Source organism: Apteryx mantelli, chromosome 3 (assembly GCF_036417845.1).
Source record: "Apteryx mantelli isolate bAptMan1 chromosome 3, bAptMan1.hap1, whole genome shotgun sequence".
NCBI lineage: Eukaryota > Metazoa > Chordata > Aves > Apterygiformes > Apterygidae > Apteryx > Apteryx mantelli.
In genome coordinates, this window is record NC_089980.1 from 21,011,766 (window position 1) to 21,027,628 (window position 15,863).

The 15,863-nt window shown below is 44.4% G+C and overlaps 1 protein-coding gene across 1 annotated transcript in view; it reads right to left on the reverse strand.

Annotated features, from left to right (window-relative positions):
- PCSK2 (proprotein convertase subtilisin/kexin type 2) overlaps nucleotides 1–14,964 on the reverse strand; it is a 117,676-nt gene extending 102,712 nt beyond the window's left edge. The window contains exon 1 of the mRNA XM_067294676.1: nucleotides 14,779–14,964. Coding sequence (XP_067150777.1) covers nucleotides 14,779–14,964 — 186 coding nt within the window. The remainder of the gene's footprint in view (nucleotides 1–14,778) is intronic.
- Nucleotides 14,965–15,863: the final 899 nt, after the last annotated feature.

Below are 15,863 nucleotides of genomic sequence, written 5' to 3' on the forward strand. Positions count from 1 at the left end.
CAGGGCCCCAGGACAGGATTTCATGCTTTCTCATTAGTTTGCTATAATTACTCAGAAGACTCAGCATGGATCTCAGGTGGAGCTAGGGATCCACCCAAACTCCATACAGCCTTGAAGACTCCAGCAATCAGACCCAGGTCTCGGAGTTATGAATCTTCCCAGCCCCTTTCATATGGTACCTGTGTGCTATTTAGCTGCTTCCATCAAAGCATTAATGAGGCCTAATTTTGCTTATGTTGGCAAATCTGACAGGTGGAGGTGCTAGCCATAGCTTCAACACTTCCAAAATGTTAAGCTCATATTAAAATAACCATAATAGAAAAGATGATTCCTGTGATATCAACTGATTAACACATAGTACAATTTTTTTCCTACAGAAAAATTCAGAAATGGCTGGCTTAGTTACTTACATATGTTTTCCGCTTTGTTTCATATGCATCCAACTACCCCTCAGGTGAAACAGCTATAGGCACTAATAAGAAAGGATTGTGACTTCTTGGTTTACAGATCATTGATCTGTTCTTCCTTTTTTCCAGAAATCAGTGGAAATACTGCAATACACATGGTAACAAGGATATCTGCTATTGTTATTTAGGATACTGGTTATCCTGTGACAACACGGCAACCTTGCTTAAAATTGTAGTAAGTCTTTCTCAAGCCGACAGAAATATTCCCGTAGTCTCCAATGGTTTCTGAAAGGTCCTCCCCACTCTGCCTGGTGAATTATCTTTCGCTCAGGAAAAAATGAAGAATAGAGGCAGATGTGGTATCCAAAGACTCGGCAGAATATATGCCTTTGGATTTTATTTTATAACAACCTTTTCTCTATTGTCCGTATTGCATGCAGCAAACACAGCAAGAAGGCTAAACAGATTTCCCCATAGGTGGATATCAGGGGTTTAATAAATGCAGGGAAGTAAGTGGAAAAAATGGAACCAGTTCCGGGCTGCTGTTACACTTGCATGTTCAGTCTGTTGTCCATGTGGAATTCACCTGAGTCTCCCACACAGTTCACAGCAAAAAAGAAGCATTTTCAGAGCATGATTCATCTGGCCCATTTTAGGTGGCCATGTTAAAATGAGCTGAACTGAGCCCCAGGAGTTCCTCTTTTGTTCCAGAGATTGGAAGGAGTGCAATTGTCTACTTTCAGGTAGATAAATTCTGATCTTAAAAGCCTAATTCTCATCAGTTTTGTTCTTGCATTATCACACACAGTGCTGCCAAGAGCTTAGAAAACACTGCCCCACTGATTTGGTTTCAGATTTGCAATATTTGGAATTTGGTTTGCAGTTCAATGAATCATGGAGGTTTAATGTTTTTACTGTATTTACATTGCCATTAAGTTTGTCGCTGAAGAGCTTCATCCTGCAAGCATGCAACAACGGTTTAAGTCATCAGTGATAAGGTTGTGGATTTGCTGTTAATTTTATCAGTGAATTAAAGAAGACATTTAAGGCCTTTAAGAGAGTTATTCTAGTTTATGTGAACGGACTTTTTTCAAGCTTTTGAAAGAGTTATTCCAGTTTATATAAACGGATCTGTGCATTTTAGGGAGTTTTATCCATTACTCGCAAGTAACTGTAAAACACATGATTGATTCTATCATGTGTGTTGCTGAATCCAGCCACAGAAGGATACTTTTTATATTTGAAGAAGAGGACTATGCTCTTGCTCATATGCTAGCGCTAGCATTGGACTGTTTAGTTTGATCCAGACTCACCATCCGGAGTTGGTAATTGTTACTGTTTGGCTGAGAGCCTGAAGTGAAAACTTAGCAATAACCATTATGTCCTTATACATGGATGATGAGAGTCCTGCAAGAAGAAGAGCACCTCAGCCAAACCCTAGGCACTGGGAGGAATTATGGAGCTCAGCATCCAGAAAAGTCATTGTGAGCATCTAACAGTTGTGTTGTCATTTTTAGCAGCAACATATGGCCACTGGGAAAATGAGACACAGCCTCCTCCAATCATTCAACCAAGTGGCTCCATAACAACCACATACACAACAGATAAACATACTCATTATTTAGATTAATAAAGTAAATATGATTCCACCAAAAGTTGAAATCAACTCAATTTTCTTAAAACAGATGTCAGTAACACAAAAAGAAATTTTTTACAACTTGGGAGCATTTTACTTATCCTGTTTAAAAAAATGAAAAGGAAGAAATTAGACTCCAGCCATTCTTTAGGGGCACAGTTCTTTACTTGCTCATGCTAGTCATAATTTCATGGAATTACTCCTTAACTATGTAGTGTAAATTAGATCACAGCCAGAAAACTGTACAGAATTTGACCCAGCTTACTAACTGAAGTTCAATCAGCCGGTGACACTTAATGTTTTAAGCATAAAATAAAAAAAGGATGGTACCCCAAAAGTGTTTGGCCAGTTCTACATTTTATGACCAAAGGCCAACAACACTTGCACTATTCATGCTTGCCTCCTACAACGGGGCAACAGGGCTCCTCTGGGGACTCTGCCACTGACTCAAGGCTCTTTTGTGTTTTCAAAACATCTCCCAGGACAGTAACATTCTGCAAGAGTTTTCACTCATCAAACATCCTTCCAGTTGAGATCATTCTACCCATGACCACTTCATTTGCTCCTTCCCTCTCTCTTGTTGCTTCACATGGTAGCACTCTGCTGTAGGACAGAGCCAGGACTAAGCCTCACGGAACAAGTTTCAGCGGTACCTTAAATAGTCCTTGCAGCTTAGCCTTGGCCAATGCTCCAAGGGCCTGTTTTTCAGAGATGCTGAGGAATCCCTGTTCCTGCTGACATCAGGAGAATTTCAGGCAATTACAGCTATAATATTTTTCAGTTGTCTTGCAAGTAATATGGCATAGTCTAATAAGTACTTGTTTACTTACCTCATTTATTGATAGGATTCATTTAATTAATGTTTGCACAACACTATTGAAATGATAAAATGCCAAGTGATATCGTCAACATATATTTATGTGTATACATACACATGTAATATATATGCATGTAATCAGGTACCTCTTTAGCAACAGATATTTGGTAAATATTTAAATAAGTTTAAATAATACACGATGGAAATCCCTTATTTATATAAGCACATCTGCCTTAGGGAAAACTCATAGTATAAATTTAAGAAATAGTTTGATTTAATTATATTCTGCAAATTTAAGTGGTATTTCTAGCTAAGCTGGATCAATACTGCTGACAACAATTAGCAAAACTGACAAAGGCCAGTTTATCTCAGTCCTGATCTACATCCCATCTCTCCTTTTAAGCATGTAACCAAACAGTTTGACTACTATAGTCACACTCGAACCTGCTGCCACATTAGTTCTATAAAATATTGAAATAAAAGTAGTTTTGTGTTTTTAAAACATAGTGTTAAGATATAGTGTGCCCCTGCTGAAAATTACTGGTACTTACATCTCAGAGACGGAGAGGAGACAAGATGTGCCTGCCCACTGACACCCTGAATTTCAGCAGAGCACTTCAGCATCATTTTTTAATCTAATTTCATGTAGCAATGTGTATAGGACACAAACATACGTACAAGGACTCAGCTAATGTAGCACCTGAAGACTAAGTCATGAGCTCAGACGTTAATGAAGTAGTGCTATAAATGCAGCTAAGACCAAAATTAGCTGGTTACTGGCAAGAGCTACTAAAGAAAGCACACAAAATGTGAACTGCACTAATGCAAAGATGCTAGCCTTTAATCAACACCTAAGGAAGATTTGTAGCTCTCTTTCTATTCAAAACCTTTATTCTTTTCTTTTTTCTCCATGTCTGTTTAATACTAGGCTGCCAAGCAATAACAGACTGAAAGAGCTTCACATGGAGGTTTCTGGTGCTAGACCACACTGAACAAGTCTTCCAGTTCCCAGAGAAACAGTCAGCTCCTGGGCAAGAATATGTGCTTTACAGGGTGAGGAAGGGAAGCGGATGGGCAATAATTAAGAAACAAAACTGTGATGTTAAATTACAGGGTGGGGGCTCACTATTGCTTTTTTTTTTTTTTTAACTTAAGGTAACAGGCTTGAAAAGAGCAGAGGAAGGAAGCTCCAAGAAAAGCACTTTCAGTGGAGCCAGGGAAAAAAAAGAAGTTTTGGGGCAGCGCTGTTTTCCTTCTTCTTGTAAAGTTGCTTGACTACATCAGGAGAAAGTTGCAGACATTAGTCACCACTGCTACAAGACCATGTCAGAAACAAATTCTTCCATTATTTGCACCATGGTGACCTGGAGACAATTCATCTCAGCTCCAGTGTACAACAATATGACAGCGACTTCACAAGAGAGGGTAACTGCTCTGCGTGGCTTCGAGAGCTCCATATTAGAGGGAACAAAAAGGATGAACCAGTTCTGCCTTGGTGTTAGCAAAAATGATGAGAAAAGAAAGAAAACAGCACTATCTGCCGTTTCCCTTTCTCCCAGACCCTACTTCATTGACCTTTCAGGCAGCTGTGAAATAAGTCTCTTTATTGTTTGTTACTACCAATTAATAAATGACAGCAGTTTATTGCCAGCAGAAATTGTAGTCCATCTAGCATGTGTTGATATGTTGTCTTTTATTACATCAGTCAGGCAAGGCAAAGGTAGGTTTTTATTTAGTCACTTAGTGTATTTCAGCCTTTAGAGCCTGGAATACTGGTCTCTGTACCAAGGTATGACATGTTTAACATGAATAAAATATATTTAGTTACAAGAGAAAGAGTGGAATTTTCAAGATTGAAATTGAGTATTTTAACCGCATCAGAAGAAAGAGAGAAAAAATGCATATGTTGTTTTATCTGCATTTTATTCTGCATTATATCTAAATTGTATGAGAAGTTGAATGGTTTTACAGTTAAAAGAAAAAAAGTACATTTGCCTGTGAAGTTTTAAAAGGCAATGTAAAAATGAATAGACTGGAATGCTGCACAGGCCAAACTTCCAATGATGTTCAGATCCACAACTGTCATTCCACCCAGGTTAACAACCAGTTTTTCCAAACCTGAAAACTACATTCACGTTCTGATTTTTGATACTTCTTCACCCAAACTCAGAATTGACAATTGTGCATGAGCGTTGGTTCAGAGTCCCTCCTAAATCACTACATTTGGCTGATGCACATTTCTAAAATTAACTGATACAGAGAAACATGAGGTCCCTGGGGGACTGATAGGAATTCACCAGTCATAGCTAAAAGCCTTAAGCAGAGGTTTCTACTGCACTTGGCATTGCATAAATAAGTGAGAAAAAACAGTGTTCACCCAGAGAGCTGATTTCAGAGTCATACCCCTTTGTTTCACATGTGTTTTATAGAGGACAAATGGGCAGAAAGGTGGATCCTCCATCATCTGCAGAGCAGAGGCTATACCCCATTTCTTTAACTACTCGTACAAGGAAGAGATCCCCCTGTTTAGCTCTAGTTTGATATCAATACCCTTCTAGTAATACTGCCAGTGTCTCCTCTTAATATTAAGTATATATTTGTTATGTTTCGGGTTTCCATGTTTTGGTTCTATACTCTAGCAGAAAGCAGGTCTGACATAATATTCCCCTTTTACTCATCAGGTAAGCAAATAATCTAGTTCAGTCATGAGTATCTGGAACACACTTTTGCTGACTGGTTTGATGTAAACACTGAGGTCACTCTTTCCATTCGCTTTATGTGGACAGAGAAGTTAAGAATGTAACATTTACACAGAAGTTTTGTTTGAGGTGTTAGATAATACATGGCAAAGAACATTATGTCCCAGTTCACTTCTTGAGTGAGTAAACTAGAGACCTCACTACCTAGTTCATATGTTTATAGTTCCTGTGTATGAATGGCAAGCCTGGGCTAGTTTGCAATTCCCTGGTTCAGGTGCAGGCCCTCAACACTTGCCGAACACATCCAACATTCCCCTGAGTTTGACTTTCAAGCTACTGTCATAACTCCATGACCAAACAGGATTTCACGCTGGCTGACAAACTGCGTGCGGTGGCCACACAGCATTTCATGCAACCCACCACCAGTGCAGCTCTCTCTGGGACAGCTATCGCAAAGCACAGCCCGCGATCACCGAGCTGAAATAAAATCCCCATTCAGTAGTACAGGGTTAGCTTTTTCAATGAACTTAGCAGGGTTAAATGCAGAACTCCCACCAATTTACAACAAAAGCAATACACCAGTTTCCTTCAGGTTATTTAGGAAAATCCTGCCCTTGGCAGTCAGGCAGTTCAGCTTCCTCCCACTAGAGGCCAGCGAGAGATGGAAGCGCTGGGCTGCTCGCTGCAGTATTTATAGTCACCACGCAGCCAGCATCCTGTAGGGACTTGACCCATTTAATTAAGGATTTGCGAAAGTTCAAATAAAAAGAAAAAACGAACAGGGTTTTCTGATGACGACAAGAGCACTATAGGACAAGGTAAATTTTAGATGCATAAAACACAGCACGGTGTTTTTGACCACATTTCTCACAGATATTAGCCATACATATGACAGACTGGAACTGCACAAGAGGGTTTCCTAAGTATAATATTTTAATTAGAGCTGGCAGAATTTATCATTTATTTTATCATTTGGGCTTGACTTCCACCTCACAGAATTATCCATAAGCATGGATATTTCTCTGGACTTACTAGTTGAAACTATCTACCAAATAAATTCTACATGGATTTCAGGAATTACTTTGCAAGTGCTTTATTACAAGCATTTGAAACCTGAGTTGCATGGATTAACCTTAATTGGAATAATTCTATAGATGGAAGAGGGAAAGAGTCACATTCAAACTTCTACTTAGCTACACTTTAAAGTATTACCAGTATAACTATTCTAGGAAGAGTCTGATGCTTTTTTTTGTCAGCATGGTTATACAGATAAAGCTCTAGTTTAGATGAAATTTCTGCTAATATCGCTCTGACCTGGAATTAGCTAAACATATTAGCACTCCTACACTGATAGTAACTGCACTGCAGTTGGTTTTTTTCCCCCATTTTAACTACATCAGTATAGTCACAGCAGTAAAAGTTTTCTAAGAGCGAGTAGGATGTTATATCTTATCACCTGTCATGTTTGTGAGAAGGATACAAGGTTATCTTCCACATTCACACACAAGTTGGTTCTTCTAAAAGGTAACAGAAATCCAAGCATCCCACGGTGCACCACAGTGCTTGTGAAGGAGCCAAGCCTAGCAGCATGGTCAGTCTCCAAGAGCATTTGCCTGCTAATAAATAAGTGCCAAGGATGCCACAGGTTTGGAGATGGAAGCACTTAACCTTAGAGCTGGGAGAGGACTGACAATTTATTTGTCTAGTGATTCAGACTGGATGTGAACTCCCAGCCTAGAAACAAAAGGCTCCACCTCTTTCACAGCAACTGAGACCATCTGGTTCTGGTTGTCACATGGCAATAGGATCTGTCCATCTGGCCTGATACCAAAAAGCAAGCTTCCAAAAGAGGGTACCATTACAGTTATTCTTCTGCTGCACAGGTCTGTAGCCTCAGGACGGGGGAGAAATTCAACTTTGATGTAGATAATATCAATAGATAGCCATATTGTCTCTTAAAAACGGCCTTCAGACTGTCCTCAACACCTGAAAAACCTACCCAGAAGACAAACTACAAACAGGGTCCTAGACAGAGCCACAGCACGTGAGATCCCCAAAGTCCAAACACATACAGGCAGTTAATATATCCATATTTTGTTTATAGAGCTGAGAAATAAACTGGAAGTCATCTGCAAGCAGTTATCTGGGGAGAAGGAAGGAGGACTTGGGCTGACAGCAGGACTGTGTAGTCATAGGCAGTGATATCATACTACTGATCTTTCTTTATCTAGTGCTGTTATTAAAATAACACCCTTGACTAATAAATCCCATAGCACAGGTCTGAAACAACTAAGGAACTGGCAGACTTGAAGTGAAGGAAACAAAGCAAGAGATCTGTTTCACATCATACATTAATCCTGTCACTCCCAGTGCAAATCTTGAACCTTATTCGTGCAGCGCAGAAATCTCTGCATGCCATTATGATTCTTTTACATGGAGGCATACAAGGGAGAGGAACAAACTGGAGAACTGAAGTGACTGCATGCAACAGTTTAAAGGGATTTCACTAAAGGAGGAAAAGAAGTGTTACCAGGGTTAGGAAACACATGATAGGGCAACAGGCTATTTTCTGCCATAAAATATCAATAAGGAACTCCCTGTGGCTGCTCTGCAGATGGTTCCTCGCCCTCACAAGTACTCCTCATAGCAGGGGCTTTAGAAAACAACAAGCTGGGGGTCCACTGGCTTTTTCTGATTTCTGTGGTGGCACACCGTTCTGAGACTGCTGGCCAGGGAAGACCGGCTCCGGTCTGTTGGCATGGCCAGGAGGTGGGAGCTTTCTTGCTCCACCAGCTTCAGCGAGGTGAGGGAAGGAGCAGGCGACAGGAGACACCCCCAGCATTCCTGTTCTGAGCACTGATGCTCCTCAGCCCCTCAAACCCTGAGCTGCTTCTTGGAACAGAAAGCTGTCCCTGGTGCCTTCATACCACACCACAACAAGCTGTTGTTGGGCAGACTCGCAGGCTAGACCAGAGGACAGCAGACTAGGACACACCATGTGCAGTTCTGGTCTGCTGTGATCGCAGCTTCCTGGAAATGCCATTCACTTCTTTGTATATTTTCTTTATTTTTCTTCCTGACACTGGGAAAATTAATATCATTTAAATGAAAACAAATAACTGTGCATCCCTACTTGGACTTGCAGCATCAGAAAAAACAAGCAAAAAAAGGATTACTATCACTGCAGTACATTTCCTGGGTCTCTACCACGTGTTCAATTTTGCCAACATGTTGGAAGAGCTGTTGCAAAATGTAACATTATCCAGAGTACAAGCAATACAGAATAAATAAAATTATAAATGTCGGCAGCTTTATAAATAGCCAGGATTTTGTATCTTCATGTTTACCGAGCTGCAGCCCTAATTTTGTATCTTCATGTTTACTGAGCTACGGCCCAGTAAACAAAACAAAACCTATCTGTAAAGGTAAGGTTTAATGCGTGTGTTTTGCCAAGAAACAGAAATGCACTCTGTTTCAAAACAGTAATAGAGCAGTTACAGCAGGGATCTCTAGTAGAGGAGTCTGACCTTCTTGTTTTATATTCAAATAATGAATGCTATGAAAGTTGACAAGGTAATTATTTTAAACTTCAAACAGAACGCTCACCACCAACAAACACATTTGAGTCTCTAGTAAAGAAGGAGCTCTAGAGACATTGGTTTAGGGATGTACTTGAACCTGAGTTTTCCATTCTTCTTTATGTTGACAGCTTTACAGTTTTCACAGGCATAAGCAAGTATATTTAAGTAACAGCAGATTTTTTGTTCCGAGTTAGCCAGTCAAAGTGTTTGCTCCTGGGACTATTTCTGCATCCAAGGCAGAATGCAAAACAGATAAATGAAAACACACCACTTTGAGAGAATAGATTCTTTTCACACTTCTCCCATCATACACGAGGCAAATTCTCAAATACCACAGTGCAACTCTGATTTAATTCCACTAACGTCAATGGGATTTCTCTCGAGTGTAAATAGGAGCAAATGGGACTTCCCAGCCAGGACCTCGTGATACGCTGACTGGACTCCTGGTGTGGCAAACTGACAAGGAGCCCTCCAAACCCAGATGGCTGATCTCTCCGTCTCTCTTCAGTTACTTTCTTCCAGGGCTTTTCTGCAAAAGGAGCCATCCATCATCACCCAGCAGCGTGCCTCACCAGCTGCAGGATCAAACTTTTCCTACTAGCTAATTGTTTTTTCCCCTAATTTGAACATATCAGCTCAGACTACCTCTTGGAAACTGAAGCATTCTCTTTTACAGCGATCCATTAAAATTTTGGTGGATATACAATCTCCATTTGTACGGAATTTACTTTTTCTTATCTTAGTAATACAAATTTGCAACAGTGAAATCTAGGAAATTAAGGCTTTTGGTTTTCTTACAAAAACATTGTACCTTCCATTTCCAAAGAGGTTTTTCTGTTTCCTTAATAGGGGATTACTTTGTGTGAACAAACATCCTTTCCTCTAGGCTAGCATAAAACACAGAGCTAATTAATTATTTAACGTGTTAGTGCGCGGAAACACTGCAGTCTGAGCTCAAGTCCCCACACTCCAGCAGACCCACGCAGGGTGACCCAGGCTCTCAGCCGCCCCTGTGCATGGGATGCTCCTTTGCCGCAGTGTCTGCTCTGGGCTCGAGGCCCAGCTGCTCCCTCACGGCTGCCCTTGCCTAGCCAGAGCTAACGCTGGCACGAGCGCTCGTGTTAGCACTGTGTGTGAACGCACACAGGTATGGTTCATTGCAAAGTAGGGAGCAGCACGTATGCACAAACTGGCTGGCACAAGAGACCAGCTAAGAGCCTGGCTAAGAATTCACCTTTCTTTCCTCTTCATCACTACACACAGCTAGAGCTGGCAGAAAAGTAACAAGAAGAGAGAGAGAGAGTTTGTGTGTGTCTCTGTGTGTGTGTGTGTGCGTGTGTGTATGTGTGTGTGTGTCTGTCTGTCTGTCTTTGTGTCAGTGTGCACATACACATACAAAAAAACACATACCCACAGCCAGCATTTCTTACTTGCCCAGAAGTGCAAGAGGGTCCCATCTGACCATCACAGTGCATTTTGGGTATGCAGAAACGTAGCCTGGCACCTTAAATATGAAGATAGGCAAGCACCTCTTCTCCAGATTTAGGGGCTGCTCTACAAAGGAAAGGTTTTGCAGGGCTTCAGTATCTGGATCTTGTGGATGAAATTTTCAGGGTCCCTGAAGCACATCCCTGAAAAGAGCTCCCAAAGCTGCAAACTCATTATTCTGCCTGCTGGTCTGCTTTCCGCTCTCTATCAACTCCTGACCCAGAAGCTCCAACCTAGATGCACAAAAGTGGGCTGTAACAGCAAGAAATTTGGCTTGTTTTTCTGTGAAGTTTTGCTTTTGATAAATCTGCATTTTGCAATGTAAAAAACACCAAGCTCCCAGCGTTTCATCCAGAAATTCCTGGCCAGCTCCACAAAGCTTGGACCTCAACCAGCAGCCTCCTAAGCAAAAATGGGAAAAAGAAAAGAACTGCTGAGAGAGTTATCTTGTTTTTTGCAAGATTTGGAGGGAGAGCTAAGAGTTTTTGACAGATCAGGTGATATATCCAGGAAAAAAACACACAAGCTTTGAGACACATAAAATTCTCCATGTTTTAAAATCCTTGTCTGGTCCTTATTTTCAAATTTGAGGGCACTGAATGCCAATTATGTAACAGCCTCACCTCAGCACTACCAAAAGTGGAATATTCAGATATGATGTCATTTTGTAGATTGTATCAGCCTCTACGTTGTTGATGAAATGGAAACAGATGCATAAACTCCGATCTCCAATTGGAAGAAGCACTCAGAAAGGTCTGCTAATTCTCCTTTTTAGAAAGGAACTGCAAGGAAAGATGCCTAAATCAGGAAGCAGCACTTAAATATTGCTTTTTCAGCCTGCACTAAGAGATGTTTTCTGGTGGCAATCATGCCAGAAAGCAAATAAAAAGGGGGAAAAAAAGGTCCTTTAGTAGTTCTTTGGAGGCTGTATCATGATTCCTGAATCCTTGAAGTTGGTAAGACTAGCTATGTGAAAGAATGTGCTTTATGACAGTACCTGCTTCACAAGGAATATATAGAATCCATTTTGGCAGGTACAATGGATTGAAAAACTGCAAACTTTAAAGCATCAAAGAACAATTGGAGTAATAAGGAGAAGGTCTGAATTCAGTATAATTCACGGAAAGTCAGAGAAAAACTGGCCAGTGTTTTTGAGACTGTCTTATGTCAGGGTCCTAAATCTACACAAAGAAATCTATTTTCATGAGTGCAGAGCCCTTCTCAATCAATTCAGTAAGCTCTGAATTTAAATCATGCATTTTTGCCCACCTGAAGTCTTGTAGCAATTTCAGAATGATGACAGGAAACCGGGCCAAAGAATCAATTAGAAAGACATCAAACTGCTCATAACATTAATCTTCAAAGCAATGTTTTCTCTTGTATTTCTGCAGAAATCTGTTGTTAAATAACTACAACATGCATTAGCTCAGAATTTATCTTTGTTATTATGAAAAGCCGTGTGCACTAAAAATATGTAATTTAAAAATCAGCTCCCGTGAAAGGATGGTAAAATAGGTCTGTGATACAAAACAAGTGTAAAAGAAATCCCTCTCATATATATCGTAAATCCACACACACAAAAAAGCTGAATCTGCCTCTGTACTAAGGTTGGGAAAGTACTTACAGTAGGAATACCTGCACTGAAATAAAGGTGATTATTTTCAGAGGATAGCTCTACTCCAGTATGGGTAAGGGTATCAGAATTTGGTTTAAGTAAATAATTCATTCTATCGTCCAAAAAGCATGTGACAGCATATCTACACATGGTACTTTCCCTGGAGAGTTTAGCGCCAATAGGTCTGTTCTTTTACACATACATGTCCATGTTTAACTTCTTGCGTTGTTGTCACTGCCATGAAAGCTGAATCTGCAGACTGTAAGCTGAGACGCTAGACATGCCTCATGATAGCAAAACAGATTAGGAGACTCTTTAGTTCAGCAACACTGAAAAGACACCACAGTAGATGGCACAAGCTTTTACGAAGGCTAAACTATCGCCACGCAAGCCCTGTTACAGGTTTCCCCTGCAGAACGGAGATTGTTATCAGTCTCTAATGGATTATCTTCCGATAGAGGCAGCTAAATGCCAAACCTTCCAAACTTTTCCTGTTCCTTAAAATTACAGTCTTGCAGATAATAGCGGCTATCTTTTTCTTGCATTTGTGGGGGAGGGGTGGGAGGCTTTCTAGCTTTTCAGGGAGCAGGATGATGTAACCTAGAAACCTGCTGGGACAGCGTGAGCACGGTACCGGAGCCCTGGCCACCATCTGCCCCCAGCCCATGAGCACATGGCACCAGGGCTCTGCTGGGCTTCGTTCCTAGAGAGATCCATGGCCACGGGGAACGCCCTCTGGTCGCATGTGTTGGAAAGCAGGTACTCTCCTCTTGCGCACCCAAGGGACTTCCCTCCAGCTCTCTGCTGACATGAGCCACAAGACTGATTTCCACAAAGAACCTGTATGTCTCCTAATGTACCTGAGCACCCTGGGGAGAGGCATGGTGGAGAGGAGAGGAACTAACACCCCAGAAAGCACCCTTCTTCATCCTGCAAAATCCCCTCTCTCCTTTCTCTTCCCCCGCCTGGGTCACAGGTTCATGTGAAAGCATCTAGCAAAGGTGAAAAGAAACAAAGGTCTGTGGAAGGATACCCTTCTCTGCTCCTGGGGCCTTCTCAGTCAGAGCCCCAGCATAGCAGGGAGAGAAAGCAGGCAGAAAAGAATAAAAAGGGAAAACTGTGGATCAAAGAGCCATATCTAAAGAGTTTCATATAACACGATCTCAATCCCACAATGGACCCCTTTCAAAGGGCATCAGCACCCAGTCCTGCCACTATCAGGACAAGACAGCCCAAAACAAAAGCAACATATCAGCAGCAGGGCTTGGCTGTGGTCAAAGAAACAACCATTTTGCCCTCATTTCTCTAATGAGCCCCCACTGGAGTTGACACAAGGCAGCCTGAGGAGGGGGGAGACTCACTTCATATGCTTTTTTCTAATTTGCTTTTTTTTCACTCATTCAAGGTCAGGGTGTGACTCCTGTTCACTTCCTTGGAAGCTGGATCAGGTTCTCATTGCATAACTATCGAGGACAGAAAAAAACCCAAACAAGCAACACATAGCAGCAGTGCTCACCCAGCTTGCTTTCCCTCCACGCTCCTCCAACCCGAGTGCTGCTCGGGCACTAAGACTGCCAGGAATTGTACAGACCAGGGCACTCCATTGGTCTCTCTCCTCCTGTCTTCACCTCAGATCTGACTGCATCCTAAAATATTTAGGGATCTAACTATTATTTGAATGGGAGAGATTTCCAGTGGAGCTGGGGTCCCCAGGAGCTGGGAAGAGACTCCCAACCACTGTGGCTACCTAAGATTTCCTGGGACTTCAGGACAGAAAACCGCCTCCACTGATAGTTCAGGTTTGCTAGCTTATATTAATTGGTGATACGCATGGATTGCTTATCACAGTTATTATCAAGCTTCTCTGGCCTGGGGATGCCCTGTTTTGCTGCGAAAATAGTAGGGAATATCAAGGAAGCTGCCAGCCTTGCAAACTTAGTGTCAAAACCCCTATGAAAACTCCCATTTCAATTATGTGCAAGCTTCTCCATGGAGATGCAGCTTTAATTATTTTCTAAGTGCTGGGGGCTCCGAGCAGCTCCAGTTTCAGCCATGCGCAGGCAGCTCTCGGGCGGACCCAGCCGCTCCTGCGCTCAGCGCCAGCCGCTGCTCCCGAGCCCCGCAGGATGGGAGCTCAGTCGGAGGATGTTTACATAGTAAGTCAAAAGGCACCGAGCTACCATGTGGGAAACTCCTCGCTTCGCAGTCCAAGAAAATCGCCCATCCGGGCCGCTGCTGAGCAGCGCTTGCAATGGCTCTTTGCACTGCTCCTCTCAAACGTGCGGCTCCTCGGGAAGAGGGGATTTAAGGCCAGGCAGCTCGGGCATCCCCGCTCCATCCCTCCTCCCCAGGTGAACTCACGGCAGGACCCGCGGCAGCGCGGCGGGAGGGGAGGGGGCCGCCCCCCGCCGCCGGGAGATACGCGGAGGGACGCAGCGCGCCCTCAGCCCAGCGGGAAGGGCAGCGCCGCCGCGCAGCTCCCAAACTTGCGCGGCCCGCCCCCGGCGGCGCCGCCGGCCCTGCGCGGGGGCTTACCTTGCGCACCCCGCCGAAGCCGTGCTCCGCCGCCACCCGCTCGGCCTCCGCCTGGTCCCCGCCGCGCAGCTCCACCAAGAAATGGTTGGTGTAGACGACTCCCCGGGCCGGGGCGCCGAGGAAGAGCAGGAGGAGGAGGAGGAGGAGGAGGAGGGCGCCCCGCAGCAGCGGCGGCCCCGCCGGCATGGCCCCGCGCTGCGCGCCCGCGGAGGCAGCCCGCCGCGCCGCGCGGAGGGCGCCGCGGGGAGGACGAAGCGGGGAACCGGCCAAAAAAGGGCGGAAGAAATTTTAAAAATTAAAAAATGATAATAAACCGCCGGAGGAAGGAGCGGCCGCGGCGCGGAGAGGAGCAGGGCGGCGGGGACGGGCCGGGGCTGCCGGGGGCTGCTCCGGGGAGCTGGTGCGGGCGTGTGTGAGTGTGTGTGCGTGTGAGGGTGTGTGTGTGTGTGAGGTGTGTGTGTGTAAGGGTGTGTGTGTGTGCGCGCTGCCAGATCTGCATTTTCAGCCCCTCCTCATCTCCACTTCAGCGGCGGCTGGAGGGAAAGCACCAGGCGGGAGGGGAGCTCGCCGCGCTGCCAATCACGGCCGAGGAGGATCGCCCCCCGCCCCCCCGGCACACAGCTCCCCCCCACACACACACACCCCCGGGGACCCCCGCACACCCCCGCACCCCTCGCTCCCCCGCAGACGCCTCACAACCCCGAACAGCTCACACACCCCTCGCGGCCCCGCCGACACGTTCCCCCCCACACCTCACACCCACCTCATCCCCACACACACATACATCACCCCCCATGCACCCCTCACACCCCCCGCAACCCCCGCTGCGTCCCCCCGCACCCCTCACACACCTCACCCCCGGGCTGAGCACCCACAGCAGCCCCCCAGGACTCCCCAGCCCAGGCCAGCACCTGCCCGCAAACCTTCCCGCTCCCTTCCGTTGGGGTGGAGGAGCCCCCGAAGGGAGCCGGACCCTAAGAGCAGGGGCAGACAGGCAGGCGACTATGTGATCAGGAGGGCTCAGCACTCCTGGGGCTGGCAGTCCTCTGGGCGAGACCCCCATGGGCCAGGGGCAGGCATGAGCA